General features: G+C 37.9%; 1 protein-coding gene and 1 long non-coding RNA gene across 7 annotated transcripts in view; one reads left to right on the plus strand and one right to left on the minus strand.

Moving 5' to 3' along the window:
- The window catches only part of ARID2 (AT-rich interaction domain 2), a 195,377-nt gene that overhangs the window by 1,834 nt on the left and 174,866 nt on the right, over positions 1-18,677 (minus strand). For all 4 annotated transcript variants that reach the window (XR_014051524.1, XM_081483139.1, XM_081483140.1 and 1 more), the window contains 2 exons: positions 16,357-16,480; positions 16,176-16,267 (listed from right to left, as the gene is read on the minus strand). Coding sequence is in view for 3 of the 4 variants with exons in the window: in XM_081483139.1 (XP_081339265.1) it covers positions 16,176-16,267; positions 16,357-16,480 (216 nt within the window). In the remaining variant the exon portion in view is untranslated. The remainder of the gene's footprint in view (positions 1-16,175; positions 16,268-16,356; positions 16,481-18,677) is intronic.
- LOC145503524 (uncharacterized) overlaps positions 16,492-18,677 on the plus strand; it is a 32,813-nt gene continuing 30,627 nt past the window's right edge. For 2 of the 3 annotated variants that reach the window (XR_014051537.1, XR_014051536.1), the window contains exon 1: positions 16,492-16,586. This is a non-coding gene — a long non-coding RNA (uncharacterized LOC145503524). The remainder of the gene's footprint in view (positions 16,587-18,677) is intronic. The other variant, XR_014051538.1, reaches the window with a different exon arrangement.

The following is an 18,677-nucleotide window of genomic DNA, read 5'->3' on the forward strand; positions in this document are numbered from 1 at the left end:
AGTTAAACAGTAGTGATAGAATTAGGCAATATGTCTGACTGTTTGCCTTTTCTCCATGGTACTTTTCTGTATAAGGGAGACCACTCAGCGTAATTCTGTATTCTTCCTCATTCATGCCTCTAGAAATTCAGATCAGGTCTCTATAACAGTAAAATTCATAGCATCAAAGAGTGTGATGGTATTTGCCAAGGGCTGGGAGGCAGGTGGAAGTGAGGGATTACTAATCATCAGGCATAAAGTTTCAGTTAAGCAAGATGAAACAGCTCAGAGATCTGCTGAACAACACTGTGCCACAGTCAACAAACGTACTGTACACGTAACCATTTGTCAAGGCACAGATCTTATGTTAAGTGTCCTTGACAAAATAAAATAAAAATTCAGATGTCAGAAAACAGCTGGAGAGGAACAAAAATGGCTGCCTTAAGAGATGACTTGAAAATAGAAAATTGTAGGTATGATAAGTTTCTTTTTATTTTATTAAGTGAAACAAACCAGGCCAACATTCGGCTTAACTATCACCTGAATTCCACATTACTCCATAAAGAAGCTGTTTTAAAAAAATTATAAACTTTATTTAGTCCAGGTTCAATGCATGATACAGGGTGCTCGGGGCTGGTGCACCAGGATGACCCAGAGGGATGGGATGGGGAGGGAGGTGGGAGGGGGGTTCTGGAAGGGGAACACATGTAAACCCATGGCAGATTCATGTCAATGTATGGCAAAACCAATACAATACTGTAAAGTAAAAAATAGATAAATAAATAAATTTTAAAAAAATTTATAAACTTTAAAGAAATTTTCTACCCCTCAAATCACAGTATTGATGTGACTGTGTATACGAAGAAGACAAATTAGAAAAGTGAGTACTGCCTACAGACAGTGATGCCAAGGGTTGCAAAGCAAAGGGGTAAAATCAGCCAGAAATGGAAGGAGGGATAGATATGTGATGAAGCACATATAGTAAAATGTCAGTGGCAAAAGCTAGGTGACTGGTATATGAGTGCTCACAGCAAAATTATTTTTTGCCTTATGTGTGAAATTTTTCACAGCAAATGTTAGGAAAAAAATCAATGAGTATGAAATTATTCAAGAACCCATGAGATTCAGTGCCTTCATTTAAATAACCATGAGTAAAAGAACTACCAGAAAAGGAGATGAAGACTTCTAAATTTTGAATGAAAAACAATGTAAGGAAGCAATTTATGGGAATAGACAAAGAAATTCAAAGCCAGAATTTAACATATGGGGATTATAGTCATTTTTACTATAGCAAAGCAAAGTAAAACAAAACAAAGATGTAAAATTATTTTAAAAAACTGAGATTGATGACTAACAAGTTGGGCATCTTTTCATACATTTCTTTGGCTATTTGGGTATTTGCTTTTATAATTTCCATATGTGTATATACACCACACAGCCAAAAGAATGGCTAAAATTAAGTATTAAAATTACAACAGCAAATGTTGGCAAGTGTGTGGAGCAACTGAAACTCACTCATACAATACTGGAGGGAGTGTAAACTGGTAAAACCTCTTTGGAATCATTCGTTATGTACAAAAGAGCCAATGAATCACCAATCTTTCATAAAAACTCAACAGAAATATGTACATATATGGCCGGAAAACGTTCACAGAATATTCATGGCAGCATTATTCTTAATAGTCCTAAACTGGAAACAGCTCATATGTCCATCACAAATAGAATGGAAAAAAGAAATCTGAGTATATTCATACAACAGAATTCTATACTGCTATACGTACATAGCAGTATATACACACGCAATATGAGTGAATTTCACTACCACCACTGAGAGAAAAAGCAAACTAGCACAAGAAAAACAATACTAAAGGATTCTACTTTTATAAAATTCAAAACCAGGGGAAGTTAACCTATGATGGTATAGGTCAGGACAGTGTTCCTACAGATGACGATGGGGTAAAGACTTGGGGGTAGGGGACACGCAGAGGGACACTGTGATGCTAGTGTTGAACAATTTCGTAATTTGGATGGTTGGTTATCTGGGTGGTTCACTTTGTGATAGTTTATTGAGCTTTACATTTCTTTTTAACTTTTCTTTAGGTTAACAAATTTTTAAAAGAACTATAAAATGTCTACAACTTTTTTTTTCTGGAAAAGAAAAAATAGTCATACAAACTCCATTTAAAAATACTCTACTAAGTGTAATCAAATTATTTCCTCTATAATGAATGAATATTTTGACAAAGCAAAAAGCCTTTACTTTAAAAAACTTTAGAAAGTCATATTTTCTAAACTGATAAAGTCACATGTAAAAATGTAGTGTTTTATTTTTATAAATAAAACTATTTTTATTTTATTTTTTGCATGGATAAAACTAGAAAGACTAAATTTAAATCACTAGGATGATTTTAAAGTAACAATTTCATTTTTTATATAAATTAACATCATTTATTTTGGGGGGGTTAGGTTAAAGAATTAAATAAGCACTCACTAGATAAAAAATGAAATATGCCCTTTGCTGTATATTTTTTCAACTTCAAATTTAAAAGCTCCTTTATCTTTTTGATGTGTTTAACAAAGGATAAACATTGTGTTATTTTAATGCACTTAACGGTAAGAAATAACTTCTAAGTAGGATTAGTAAAAACAATTTAAGTCACAAATCAGCATTTAGGAAAATACTGCAGTTTGAATACAAGTTTATCTTATTTCCTTCCCAAAATGAATAAAAGAAAATTATTTTCTGAAGAAACTAAATCAGAAAAGTTTAGGACTTACAGAGACACAGACAGTGTGAAGGAAAGTGAACATATACTCCAGCACGGTGAGATCCTCCTCACCACCTAACGCCCAGTTCTGTTTCCAGAATGCAGGCCCTCACAGACTTTCCCTCAAGTTGCTCAGTTCTAAAGGCAAGAAAATCAAAGATTCTTCCCTGGAGAACAATCTCAGTAGAGACTGACATTTGAGGGGTTTCAAGGAATCAAACTGGCTCATCAGGGACCACCCTAGAATGGCAATCATCAGTGACATGCGGGGGTCATGCAGCCGGAGCTTCCAGCAAGCCGGCAGGTATTTCATTCTTAAAATACAACATGAAGCCCCCAATCCCAAACATTCGAGGATTCTGAGTAAACAGCAACCATACTAGAAGCCAAAGAAAATTCAAAAATACTGGCAGTCTCTTCGGGCTTCCCTTGTGGTGCAGTGGATAAGAATCTACCTGTCAATGTGGGAGATGCGAGTTTGATCCCTGATCTGGGAAGACCTCACATGCTGCAGAGCAACTAAGCCCATGCATCTAACTCTTGACCATGTGCTCTAGAGCTGCAACTACTGAAGCCCGTGCACCCTAGAGGCTGTGCTCCACAATAGGAGAAGCCACCACAAGGAGAAGCCTGAGCACCGAAACTAGAGGGTAGACCCTGCTTAACACAACTAGAGAAGCGCCTGTGCAGCAATGAACACCCATCAAAGCCAAAAATAAATAAATAGATCAGTGTGCTCAGTCATGTCTGACCCTTTGGACTGTACCCTGCCAGGCTCCTCTGTCCATGGAATTTTTCAGGCAAGAATACTGGAGTGGGTAGCCATTTCCTCCTCCAGGGGATATTCCTGACCCCTGGGTCTCCTGCGTCTCCTGCAATGCAGGCAGGTTCTTGACCACGAGCCAACAGGGAAGCCCAATAATTATATAAAAAATACCGGTAATCTCTTCAGAGAAAGATGAGCAAGCACTGTATTCAATCTATGAACAGAATGCTACAAAACAGCAACAACTGGCAACTTGAGCTTTCATTATTTAAAGCATGAGAGGTGAAGTACAAATTCAATAGATTTGATGATCAAGTCAAGGAAATTATCAGAAAACAGATTAAACAGACAAAAATAAATAAAAGAAAATCAGAGTCACTCTACAAGGGTCTATTATCCAAAAAAAAGCCAGAAGTTCTAGAAATGGGAATAGACAATGGAGAGCAGGGAATCATAACAAGAAACATTTGAGAAAGTTTCCCATTATTGAAGGACATGAATCTCCTGACTGAAAGGACCCACTGAAATAAAATGCCCACTTCAACAACAGCAACGAACCACACCAAGACACAGCATTATGAAATTTCAGAATATCAGAAATTGGGAGGGAAAAAGAAAAGACCCGAGAGCTCCCAAGGGAGAAAATACATCCTGTACAAAGCAATGGGAACCAGAATGCCCCTGACTTCTAAACAGCAAAGTTGTGTGCTAAGGAGACAGTAAAGCTGTGTCCTCAGATTTTTAAAGGAAAGCGATTTTTTAATCTAGACTTCTATAAAGCTAACCAAACCATCAGGAGTAAGGGTAAAGTAAAAACATTTTCACACATGTAGGGCCTTGAAATTATGGAGGAGGTGCCTTACCACACAAGAGAGTAAATCAAGTAAAGGAAGTAAGTAGGATTCAAGAAAAAAAGGTTTCAGGTGTTTCAGTCAGAAAGGCCCTTCCTTAAGCCCCTGGGGCAGATGGAGCAACCTCCATCCTGTGTAACATTCAGAGGAGCCTCTGAGCCTCTGCTCGGCCCATCACCCTGACCCGGTGGGATCTGTGGAAACTGGAACTGTATATATATTCTTTTCTCCAACACATTATACCATACTTTAATAAAAAGCAAAGTAAAATGATGAAACCAAACCTCTCCTCACCAGCCCCCAACCAACCCAACCCCCTCAGCCTGTGGAAGTGGCTTGCCTGGCTTCAGAGCCAGATAACTATAGGGAAAAGTCAGCATTTGTCCAAACATGCTTGGAAAGGCCATCTTCGAGTCCAGGCCTGTGGTCCCCATGTGCCCAGCCCACTAGAGTCCCAAAGAAGGTTGCCCCTCCCCTCCCTACCTGGCCCCGTGACCAAGGTTACGCCTTCCTCCTGAGTGTGTGACAGGCAGGCTTCCAGGATGCCCACTAGAAACTATTGGAACTGATGAAATTTGTACCATACAGTTAATGTAAAAAATTTTAATTCCAAACCATGTAAAACAACAGAATATATAATAAAAAAAATTAATAGCTATTTGAGCAAGGTACTCCCTGGGTAAGTTAGTGACAATGGACTTGTACTAGTCAGCCTCTGTTTTTGGTGAACTAATACTTTCTCAAGTGGCTGACTCAAAATACTGAGCCAGAGTTAAGACTGATGAAGAAAATTACCTTCAAAAATATAGTGTTAAAAAATTTAAAAGTATGGGGGGAAAAATAATGTAAAACTTTACTAGATAGAACAGAGTATGGATGCCAAGGTAATTATAAAATGATTCTTCCTGGTTCAAAAAGGTGTTGCCATGACGTTCTAACCCTTGCTGAAGTACACGTAAAACACTCCTTTAAATGGAAAGAGAAAAGTTAACCAAGAAATTATCCTTTTCTCTCCAATCAAAACTTTTAAGAAATATACATGTAATGTTTTCTATATATTATAACATAAAGAAGACGTTTGTAAAAACACTTAATTTTTAGTGATTGATAAAATCGATTGCATTTAATAGGGCAATCTTGCTGGTTACAGAAGAATCATGTGTTTATGTTTAAATGATTCCTGGCAGTGATCAGTGGCCATTTAAAAGGTTTACAGAGTTATATGCTATTAAGGAACCAAGAATAAGGATAAAAAAGTAAAAAGGAACTGTAAGCTGCCTTGGCCATTCATAAATATCTAAACTTGGAACAGTAATAACTGAAATTTCATTCATGAATATGTTGTGGGTATTTAACAATATTTATTTTACTATTTTTATATTTCAGAGTATTCTATTTAAAAGAATTATCTGTAAATTTGACATTAGAATACAAATGTAAATACTTTTAATGAAAATTGGCAACTTTTTAATGTTTTGACATAGTTTTCTATTTGTCTTTATTTCGGGTACCAAAATTATAAAACATCTAAGTAATATATTTTTGTTGTTGTTTCAGGGCTTAGGGGTGAATTCACTCTGAGCATGTGAATATAATAAAAAGATTACTAAATATTTAAAAAAAAAAAAAGGTTTCAACAAAGAAGGAATTCCCAAGGACAGCCGTTGTCCAGGCCAACGAAGCAAGCTCTCCAGACTGCCGAGGCCAGTTTCCAAACAGAAAAAATGCAGAACTGAGAGAGGTTTACAATTATGCTTAAGTTTTTAGGTAGCTTACACAAAGGCTTGAAACATACTGATTGAAATACATGAAAAAATCAGCATTAGGCCTATAAAAAGTTAATCAGGAAGACAATCATTAACCCCAGAAAAGAAAAAGAAATACAAAACAGTAGCACATGGCTAAGCATCAAACAATAAAACAATACCTGATATAAGATGTAACAATTATGAGGAAAGAAAAAGGCATGAAGAGGAGAGGTTTAGGTTTTAACAGGGTTCCCTACAAAGAGGGTCAACAGGTACACTGAAAAATAGGTCTGTTAAGAAACAGTAACATAAACATGCTACTTAGAAACATGGAGGCAAAGAGCCAGAAAAATAAACTCAACTTGTTGAAAGCTGTCTCTTGGAGGTGGGTATGAAGGGTGAGACAGGGGAGTATTAATATATATTCTGTTATAAATAACAGCTTTATTGAGATATAATTCATACACCACACAATTTACCTGTTTAAAGTATAAAATTCAGTGGTATTCAGTATATTACCAGGATTGGGCAACCATCACCATCAATTTTAGAATATTTTCATCACCCCCAAAAAGAAACCTAATACTCGTTAGCAGCCACTCTGCATTTTCCCTACGTCCTTCCTTTGTTGTTTTCAGTTTTAAATTGTGGTAAAATACACACAATACGAAGTTTACTATTTTAGTCATTTTTAAGTGTTCAGTTCAGTGGCACTAAGTACACAGACACTTGTGCAACTATCACCACCATCCATCTCCAGAACTTCTTCATCTTCCCACAACCAATCAGATTCCCCACCGCCTCCCTCCTCAAGCCTTGCTGAGGGCTGTTGCTATTCTACCTTCTATTTGATTCTTCCAAGCACCTAATATGAGTGGAATAAAACAAAAATTGTCATCTTGTGTCTGGCTTATTTCACATAACACAATGTCTTCAGGGTTTACCCATGCTGTAGCATACATCAGAACTGCATTCTTTATGAAGGCCGAATAATACTCCAATACTCCACTGCGTGCACACACATTTTAGTTATCCATTCATCTACTGACGGACATGTGGGAATGCTTCTACCTTTTGGCTATCATAAATAATGTTCCTATGAAAATGGTGAATGAGTATCTGTTCAATTCCCTGCTTTAAGTTATTTTGTGTATATACCCGAAAGTGAAACTGCTGGATAAAACATTTAATTTTTTAACTTATTTTTATTCTTTCACTTTAGGGTGCACTGGCCTTCATTGCTGCACAGATTTTCTCTAGTTGCAGTGGGCAGTGGCTATTCCCTAGTTGCAGTGCATGGTCTTCTTATTGCTTCTCTTGTTGCAGAGCACAGGCTGTAGGCAAATGGGCTTCAGTAGTTGCAGCACAGGGGCTCATTAGTTGCGGCTCACGGGCCCGAGAGCGTGCAGGCTTCAGTAAGTTGTGGCGCTGGCATCAGCAGTAGCAGCTCGTGGGCTCTAGAACATGGGCTCAGTAGTTGTGGCGAATGAGTTTAGTTGCTCCGTGGTATGTGGAATCTCCACGGACCAGGGATTGAACCCATGTCCCCTGCACTGGCAGGCGGATTCCTATACAGTTCACCACCAGGGCAGTCCTGAAACGTTAAATTTTTTGTGGAAAAGACATACTGCTTTCCACAGTGGCCACATCATTTTATATTTCCATGAGCAATGAACAAAAAGGTTCCAATTTTTGCACATCATTGCCAACACTTGTTTTCAGTTTTTTTGTTTGTTTTTAATAAAAGCCATCCTAATGGGTATGAAGTGGTATCTTATTGTGGTTTTGATCTGCATTTTCCCAAATTCAGACTTAAACTGAAGAAAGTAGGGAAAACCACTAGACCATTCAGGTATGACCTAATCAAATCCCTTATGATTACACAGTAGAAGTGACAAATAGATTTAAGGGACTAGACCTGATAGACAGAGTGCCCAATGAACTATGGACAGAGGTTCGTGACACTGTACAGGAGACAGGGATCAGGACCATGCCCATGGAAAAGAAATGCAAAAAAGCAAAATGGCTGTCTGAGGAGGGCTTACAAATAGCTGTGAAAAGAAGAAAAGCAAAAAGCAAAGGAGAAAAGGAAAGATATTTCCATTTGAATGCAGAGTTCCAAAGAATAGCAAGGAGAGAAAAGAAAGCCTTCCTCAGTGATCAATGCAAAGAAATAGAGGAAAACAACAGAATGGGAAAGAATAGAGATCTCTTCAAGAAAATTAGAGATACTAAGGGAACATTTCATGCAACGATGGGCTTGATAAAGGACAGAAATGGTATGGACCTAACAGAAGCAGAAGATATTAAGAAGAGGTGGCAAGAATACACAGAAGAACTGTACAAAAAAGATCTTATGACCCAGATAATCACGATGGTGTGATCACTCACCTAGAGACAGACATCCTGGAATGTGAAGTCAAGTGGGCCTTAGGAAGCATCACTACGAACAAAGCTAGTGGAGGTGATGGAATTCCAGTTGAGCTATTTCAAATCCTAAAAGATGATGCTGTGAAAGTGCTGCACTCAATATGCCAGCAAATCTGGAAAACTCAGCAGTGGCCACAGGACTGGAAAAAGGTCAATTTTCATTCCAATCCCAAAGAAAGGCAATGCCAAAGAATGCTCAAACTACCGCACAATTGCACTCATCTCACACGCTAGTAAAGTAATGCTCAAAATTCTCCAAGCCAGGCTTCTGCAATACGTGAACCATGAACTTCCAGATGTACAAGCTGGTTTTAGAAAAGGCAGAGGAAGCAGAGATCAAATTGCCAACATCCGATGGATCATCGAAAAAGCAAGAGAGTTTCAGAAAAACATCTACTTCTGCTTTATTGACTATGCCAAAGCCTTTGACTGTGTGGATCACAATAAACTGTGGAAAATTCTGAAAGAGATGGGAATAGCAGACCACCTGACCTGTCTCTTGAGAAATCTGTATGCAGGTCAAGAAGCAACAGTTAGAACTGGACATGGAACAACAGACTGGTTCCAAATAGGAAAAGGAGTATGTCAAGGTTGTATATTGTCACCCTGCTTCTTTAACTTATATGCAGAGTACATCATGAGAAACGCTGGGCTGGAAGAAACACAAACTGGAATCAAGATTGCCGGGAGAAATATCAATAACCTCAGATATGCAGATGACACCACCCTTATGGCAGCAAGCAGAGAAGAACTAAAGAGCCTCTTGATGAAAGTGAAAGAGGAGAGTGAAAAAGTTGTCTTAAAGCTCAACGTTCAGAAAACTAAGATCATGGCATCTGGTCCCATCACTTCATGGGAAACAGATGGGGAAACAGTGGAAACAGTGTCAGACTTTATTTTTTTGGGCTCCATAATCACTGCTGATGGTGATTGCAGCCATGAAATTAAAAGACGCTTACTCCTCGGAAGGAAGGTTATGATCAACCTAGATAGCATATTAAAAAGCAGAGACATTACTTTGCCAACAAAGGTCTGTCTAGTCAAGGCTATGGTTTTTCCAGTGGTCATGTACGGATGTGAGAGTTGGATGGTGAAGAAAGCTGAGCGCCAAAGAATTGATGCTTCTGAACTGTAGTGCTGGAGAAGACTCTTGAGAGTCCCTTGGACTGCAAGGAGATCCAACCAGTCCACCCTAAAGGAGATCAGTCCTGGGTGTTCATTGGAAGGACTGATATCGAAGCTGAAACTCCAATACTGCGACCTCATGCAAAGAGTTGACTTACTGGAAAAGACCCTGATGCTAGGAAGGATTGGGGGCAAGAGGAGAAGGGGATGACAGAGGATGAGATGGCTGGATGGCATCACTGACTTGATGGACATGAGTTTGGGTGAACTCCGGGAGCTGGTGATGGACAGGGAAGTCTGGCGTGCTGCAATTCATGGGGTCGCAAAGAGTCGGACACGACTGAGCGACTGAACTGAACTGAAGCTTAATTCTTTTGCATGTGAATTTCCAGTTTTCCCACTCCATTTGTTGAAAAGACTATCTTTTTCTCATTGAATAGAGAACTGGCATCCTTATAGAAAATCATTTGACCATATATGTAAAGACCTACGTCTGGCCTCTCCAGTCTGCCCCATTGTAGTATGTCTATGTCACTAAGGACAGTACACTCTTTTGATTACTGTAGCTTTGCAGAAAAATTTGAAATCAGGAAGTGTGAGTCCTCTAACTTTGTTCCTCTTTTTCAAGATAGTTTTGCAATTCAAGGTTCCCTGAGATTCCATATGAATTTTTGAACAAATTTTTCTATTTCTACAAAAAATATCATTGAAATTTTGATAGGGGTTGCACTGAATCTGTACATTGCTTTGGGTAGTATTGACATTAAATAACGTGGTTAGATAGCATCACCAACTCAACAGATGTAAATTTGAGCCAACTCCAGGAGATAGTGGGGGACAGAGGAGTCTGGCATGCTGCAATCCATGGGGTAGCAAAGAATCAGAATGAGGTAGTGACTGAACAACACCAACAACATGTATTACACAAATAAAAGATAAATACATCAAAAAGAAGAGAAATATACTGCAATTCTCCAAAGCTCAAGTTTAATCACAAAGGAGAGAAACTGTGTTTAAACAGTATACATTACTCAAACAACCAGATTCTGAACTTTGCAAATTTTAAAAAATGTGAACATTTGATACTCTTCAGTATACCGTACTGTAAAATGAAAGTAAATTTCCATATATTTTTCCGTTGACCTGTGATTTTCTTATTGCAAATATAATTTGCTTTAGTTTTTAAAAAAATCACACCTTGTAACATATTCCACCAGAGATTCCATATATCAACAGAGAATTATATTCTGCTTTCTTATATTCTCTTCGTTACATCTATGGGTTTTGCCAGATTCTGTCAGTATTCCAGGGACTTCCCTGTGGCTCATACGGTAAAGAATCTGCCTGCCTGCTCTATCAAAACTTCTCATCCCTGGAGATATTCAACAGACACTCTATATGGAGATTTCAATCCAGACTGGGAGGGTGAATGGAAAGAATTTAATTGATTTCTTTAATTCTTTTGCTTCTACTATTCTAGGATCATAGCAACTGAAGATGCCAAAAGACATCTGGAAGGTTTAGAGTTAAATAAAATAACAAAATCAACAACAAAACAAAAACAGTAAAATGAAAACTTTTGGTTCAATAATGAAATGTAGCCAAAGTGGCTTTGCTGTAACCCTAAGAATGTGCAACTTGAATGTGAGGGAAAAGTTTTAAAATTAGTTTTAGAATTTCAATTGTCCACACAAATTCCAGATCAGAACTCTATGAAAAAAATGAATTTCTGAGGCCGTTTATCCAACTATCTATCAATAAGATATTTATTGAACTGCTATTATATTCCCAACATTATGCTAGGCACCAAGAACACAAAAACCAAAATAAATGTTCAGCTCCTGCTTTCACAGATCTCATCATGTAAATAATAACATGCAATCTGGAGGAGGTATCTTAGGTTAAGGGTGGGTAGTGAGGGAAATTCAGGAAAGGAAGAGGTGACCTGAGCTGAGTCTTAAAGAATAAGGAGCAAGTTGGAATGATCTCTTATTGTATTGGGCACTGTACTGTAGGTGTGCAGGCTACAAAGATTACTCAGAGAAAAATCTGTAGTTAGGTTAATAAGGGGGACATTGTTGTTCAGTCGCAAAGTCATGTCTAATTCTTTGTGACTCCATAGACTGAAGTAAGTCAGGCTTCCCTTTTCTTCACCATTTCCTGGAGTTTGCTCAAACTCATGTCCATTGAGTCGGTGATGCCATCCAATCATCTCATCTTTTGCTGCCCCCTTCTCCTCTTGTCTTCAGTCTTTCCCAGCATCAGGGTCTTTTCCAATGATTTGGTTCTTTGTATCTGACTGCCAAACCACTGGAGCATTAGCTTCACCATCTGTCCTTCCAATGAATACTCAGGGTTGATTTCCTTTAGGATTAACTGGTTTGATCTCCTTGCTGTTTAAGGACTCTCAAGAGTCTTCTCCAGCATCACAGTTCAAAAGCATCAGTTCTTTGGTGATCAGCCTTCTTTATGGTCCAACTCTCACATCCCTACCTGATTACTGGAAAGACCACAGCTTTGACTATATGGACCTTTGTCAGTAAAGTGATATCTTTGCTTTTTAATATGCTGTCTAGGTTTGTCCCTTTCTTTCCAGGAGCAAGTGTCTTTTAATTTCATGACTGCAGTCACCATCGGCAGTGATTTTGGAGCCCAACACCATAAAGTCTGTCATTGTTTTCATTTCTTACCCCATCTATTTCCCATGAAGTGATGGGACCAGATGCCATGATCTTAGTTTTTTGAATGTTGAGTTTTAAGTCAGCTTTTTCACTCTCCTCTATCACTTTCATCAAGAGGCTCTTTAGCTCCTCTTTGCTTTCTGCCATTAGAGTGGTATCATCTACATATCTGAGGTTGTTGATACTTCTACTGGCAATCTTGATTCCAGCTTGTAATTCATCCAGTCTGGCATTTCTCATGATTTACTCTGCCTTTAAGTTAAATAAGCAGAGTGACAATCTATAGCCTTGATATACTCCTTTCCCAATTTGAAACCAGTCCATTGTTCCATGTCTGGTTCTACTGGTACTTCTTGACCTGCATACAGGTTTCTTGGGACGCAGGAAAGGTATTCACATTTCTTTAAGAATTTTCCACAGTTTGTTGTGACCCACATGGTCAAAGGCTTTAGCATAGTCAATGAAGTAAAGTAGATGTTTTTCTAGAATTCTCTAGCTTTTTCTATGATCCAGTGAATGCTGGCATTTGATCTCTGGTTCCTCTGCCTTTTCTAAATCCAGCTGGTATATCTGGAAGTTCTTGGTTCACGTACTGCTGAAGCTCTGCTTGAAGGATTTTGAGCAATATCTTGCTAGCATGTGAAATGAGCACAACTGTATGGTAGTTTGAACATTCTTTGGCATTGCCTTTCTTTGGGACTGGAATGAAAACTGACCTTCTCCAGTCCCATGTCCACTGCTGTGTTTTCCAAATTTGCTGGCACACTGAGTGCAGCACATTAATAGCATCATCTTTTAGGACTTAAAATAGTTCAGGTGGAATTCCATCACTTCCACTAGCTTTGCTCATAGTAATGCTTCCACTATAGTGGTTATCCAAGTCATTAAGATCCTTTTTATACAGTTTGTCTGTGTACTCTTGCCACCTCTTTTTAATATCTTCTGCTTCTGTTAGGTCCTTATCATTTCTGTTCTTTATTTTGCCCATCTTTGCATGAAATGTTCCCTTGGTATCTCTCTTCTAGAAGAGATCTCTAGTCGTTCCCATTCTACTGTTTTCCTCTATTTCTTTGCATTGTTCACTTAGGAAGGCTTTCTTATCTCTCCCTACTATTCTTTGAAACTCTGCATTCAGTTGGCATATCTTTCCCTTTCTCCTTGCCTTTCACTTCTTTTCTTTTCTCAGCTAACTGTACAGCCTCCTCAGACAACCATTTTGCTTTCTTGCATTTCTTTTTCTTTGGGATGGTTTTGGTCACTGCCTCCAGTATGACGTTAAGAACATCCATAACAGAAGAAGCAAGAATTGAAATCCTATGGCTTCCAGAATGAAAACCACATCAAAGAAAACTAACCAAAATGATCACATGGATGCCTTATGTAACTTAATGACTCTATTAGCCATGCTGTGTAGGGTCACCCTAGATGGGTGGGTTATGGTGGAGAGTTCTGACAAAACGTGGTCTACTGGAGAAGGGAATGACAAACTACTTCAGTATTCTTGCCTTGAGAACCCCATTAACAATATGAAAAGGTAAAGAGATATGAAACTTGAGTCAGTACGCATCCAATATGCTACTGGGTAAGAGTGGAGAAATAGCTTTAGAAAAGAGGCTGAGCCAAAGCAAAAACAATGAGCAGTTGTGGATGTTTCTGGTGGTGCAAGTCATGTCCAATGCTGTAAAGAAACATATTGTTAGGAACCTGGAATGTTAGGCCCATGAATCAAGATAAATTGGATGTGGTCAAATAAGAGATGGCAAGAGTGAACATCGACATTTTAGATATCAGTGAAGTAAAACGGATAGGAATGGGAGAATTTAATTCAGGTGCCCATTATATCTACTACTGTGGGCAAGAATGCCTTAGAAGAAATGAAGTAATTTCTTAATTACTCTATAATTACCATAATTACTCTTAATTACCATAATCAACAAAAGAGTCCAAAATGCAGTACTTGGGTGCAATCTCAAAAATGACAGGATGATTTCAGTTCCTTTCCAAGGCAATCCATTCAACATCACAGTAATCCAAGCCTATGCCTCAACTAATGCCAAAGATGAAGTTGAACAGGTCTATGAAGACCTAAAAGACCTAGAACTAACACCAAACAAAGATGGCTGCTTTATCACAGCAGAATGGAATGCAAAAGTAGAAAGTTAAGAGATATATGGAGTTAATAGGAAGCTTGGCTTTGGAGTACAAAATGAAGCAGGGCCAAGACTAACAGAGTTTTGCCAAGAGAAAGCACTGGTCATAGCAAACACCCTGTCCCAACAACACAAGAGATGACTCTACATATGGACATCACCAGATGGTCAATACTGAAGATGGAGAAGCTCTATACAGTCAGCAAAAACAAGACTTGGAACTGACTGTGGCTCAGATCATGAGCTTCTTAACACAAAATTCACACTTAAATTGAAGAAAGTACAGAAAACCACTAGGCCATTCAGGTGTGGCCTAAATCAAATCCCTTATGATTATACAGTGGAAGTGACAAATAGATTCAAGAGATTAGATCTGACAGACACAGTAGGGTGGAAAGCCATATTAAAAACTACTTACAAAACAGTAAGATGAAACGGTATAAAATAGAAATGTTATAAAGACAGACTCAATGAGGGAGGAACATAGCACAGGAAAGGCAGCACACAGACGCCAGCGTCTGAGCTGGATTAGGGAAGGCTTGCAGATGTTCAGTGGGCCGTAACACAGGGAAGATACAAAAGTGTGACATGAAAAACATCTAGGGTGGTTGGAATCTGCATGTGGTTTAATTTGGCTAAAATTGAAATGCAGCAAAAGAAGGGGTAGGAAGAGAAATACAGTGAGAAAGGAAGAAATGATACTATAAGTGCAATTGGGAGATGCTAGTGACAAAACCTTCATATTTTTCTACAAAAACTTTATTCTTAATTTGAATGTTAAGAATTTTTCTTATTCCTCTGTGGGAATACTTGATACATGAAATATAGTAACTTTTGTCATTGCAAATGCATTTTTTAAACTTATTTAAAGTTTTATTCACTTTAAATTTACAGAAGTTTTAAAGTTTGATATAGTTAAAGTAATTGCTTTTTTTGTAATTGATACTTCTGTTTTTATGCTCATAAAGTCCAGTTGGAATGTAACTACAAGAAATATTATTAAGATCCAACACAAGGTAAAATAGGAGGAAGAGAACCAAGGTAGATTTGATTAACAGCATGTGAGAAGAGAAAGAGTAAGAGAGAAAAGCACTGTCTGGAAGGCAAGATGCATTTAAGGACAAGTTCCCAACTAAGGAGCCCGAGTTGAGTCAGCTGAAGATGGAGGAAGAATACTAAAAAATTATTTTCAAGGGTCAAAGGAGACAAATCCACATTTGCTTTCTCAAGAGTTAGAGTTGTTTCCAGTTTCCATAGATCTATAAAATCCTAAGTTTTCTCATAAGTCCACGAATCTTAGCATATCTATGACTTTGATGGTTTCATTAAAACGGCAATTATCAAACTGAATTCCATTCTAATTCCACATGATTCAAATAACCAATTCATTTTTCCTCCTAGTAAACTCCCAAGTTTTCTCTTGTAGACCCACTTTTTCCTCTAAATGCTATGACCAACAAGAAATTTAACTTAAACAAGTTCAAGAACACCTTTTGGTTGTTTCAACTTCCACTTTTGTGGCCTTTAAGAATCTATGACAGTCTACTTTGACACAAGCTTTTGGACATATCCAAAAATTGATGAGAAAAGGTGAATACAATGCAGATATCTAACCTTATTAACTTACAGGTAAAAGTAAAATAATATATAAATTCACTCTGACTACAGTTTACTCACCTGCGACCACATTCTGAGTATTTACCAATGTTTTTTAATATTAAGGCAGCTGTTAGTCGGATGTGTTTAGTTATTGGTCCCTCTTTTTCATCCTTAAAAAGGAAAAGAAAAGAAAAAGAATAAAGATCTAAATCATACAGTGTTCACACCTTCACAGATAAGGCTTCCAAGGCTTACTTACTGTGAAATCTCGAAAGACAAGATTTCTTGATCCTCTCCTTAGAGCCATAAGGGCAGCACTGGGATGATTCACAATGGCCTTTTGTGCTCTAGGAGTTGAGCTTGTGCCCCCTACAGCTGGCTGCCTAAATTGACCAGGGAGAGGAAGAGATTGTTAACATGATTCAGGCAGACTGACAACAAATGACCAACCTGCCAAACCTGAACGTGGTAACTCGAAGTAGATACAGGGTGAGTAAAAGCTCTGGTGGTACAGCAGTAATACTTACTCTTTGTGTCAACTGAGGCAAAAGGGTTCATGGTCTTTTATTTCCAATCTATCAACTTTAAAGCAAACAACAGATGTCCTAGGACAACCCATATATATATATAAATACAACATAGCTTAAAAGTTGAGTTCACATCTTTGAATGCAATGTAAAGATGTTAACAAAGAACAGTCTACAATTTGAGCTTCAAATTAGTTTTGCTAAATGGTACCTACAAGCAAAATATATTTCCTAAGAGTATACTGGTTACCCAGGAAAAGATAACCTAATATGATAATAACATGAAATTATACTAACTACTACATTTCAAACTATTACTAGCTTATATAATTTTTTATTAACCAATTTCAATCAATCATTTCAGTATAGCTCTATTGTCCTTTAGCAAAGCTGGAGGGACTGCAGAGACAGATTTTATATAAAATCAGAATCAAACTACTCTAGGTTTCCTTTGCCACACAGAAAAACTGCATCATTATCTGTTGTATTCTGCTGAGGCAACAGTGGTGAGAGAACTGGTTCCCAGGAAGAAAGTCCAGTTTCTGACACCATCACTAGCTGCATGACTTGAACAGTTCAATTTGCCCCTTTGTGCTTCAGGTTTTACATCTGTAAAGTGGGGATATTTCTGGCATTTTTTTTACATGAGTAAACTAATTCTGAATATTAAGTTAACATAAAAGCAATCTCTAAATTGTAAGCTAGTTTTTGTCTATATCTACATATAGATTTCTCTAGATAAAGATCTATATATCGACACATAAAAATTATTACTGACTTTATGTATAAATGACAAAGATTTTTGATTGTAACTGATATACCAAAATAACCTTTCAAATTTGAACAAAATCAAACATATTGCAGCATACTCTTATAAACTACATAAAAGTGAAGTGAAAGTCACTCAGTCATGTCCGATTCTTTGTGACCCCATGAATTGTAGCTCACCAGACACCTCTGTCCATGGGATTCACCAGGCTAGAATACTGGAGTGGGTTGCCATTTCCTTCTCCAGGGGATCTTCCCAACTCAGGGATTCAACCTGGGTCTCCTGCATTGGAGACAGATTCTTTACCATCTGAGTGACCAGGGAGGCTGAAAGCTACATTAATAAATACAAATTAAATACAGTTCACCCTTGAACAACATGGGAGTTTGGGTACCCACTCTCCCTGTAGTCAAAAATATGCATACAACTTTACATTTGGCCCCCCATACCTGCAGTTCCATATCTGTGGATTCAACCAACCAGAGATGGTGCAGCACCACAGTATTTACTGTGACAAATATCCACTTGTTAGTAGATCCTCCCAGTTGATACCTGTGTTGTTCAAGGGTCAACTGTACAGTGAAAATTATAGAAAAACGTATTTGGCAGACTTTACACTGCTTTGAGGGTAAATCCAAACTCATGTTTATGGCTTATGAAAGCCTCAGCTATTTTTTCCTCATTCTATAGATCTCAATTTGGATTCACTTTCTATCAGAAAGCCTTCCATGGTCTCCTACATTGGTGTAGGTGGGCTTTCACAGTGTCCTGTGCATTTGATGCCATTTAATAAGAATCATCTATATCTCTCATTGTATCTCCAGACTTGAGAACAGCAAAACGTATCTTGGTCATGTATACTTCATGTCATATTTTAGTACCTAGCTGAGGAATGAATAGTAATGGAGAGAATAAAAAATAATGGAATGAATAAAGTATGTAAGCAGCTTCCGGTGTTTCTATACTTGTAGTTCTGTCTAGAATTTCAACTCTCTGAAGTTAGACTAAACCATGTCCTCAGAATTCCCTGTGTTTGGCATAATGTTCAGTACACAGCAATATCTCAACAAATGTTGACAAATTAATTTATCTTCATATTATAATAATTAAAATCCAACTATCCCTTGGTATTCATGGGAGACTGGTTCCAGGACCCCCCGAGGATACCAAAAGCCTACAGCCAATCCTAGACAGATTCCAAGCGATGACAGCATTTGCATATAACCTACACACATCCTCTTGTGTGTTTTAAATCATTCAGATTACCTATATACTCAGTACAAT

Source organism: Giraffa tippelskirchi, chromosome 4 (genome assembly GCF_054371585.1).
Source record: "Giraffa tippelskirchi isolate mGirTip1 chromosome 4, T2T-mGirTip1v1.2.pri, whole genome shotgun sequence".
Classification (NCBI taxonomy): Eukaryota; Metazoa; Chordata; class Mammalia; order Artiodactyla; family Giraffidae; genus Giraffa; species Giraffa tippelskirchi.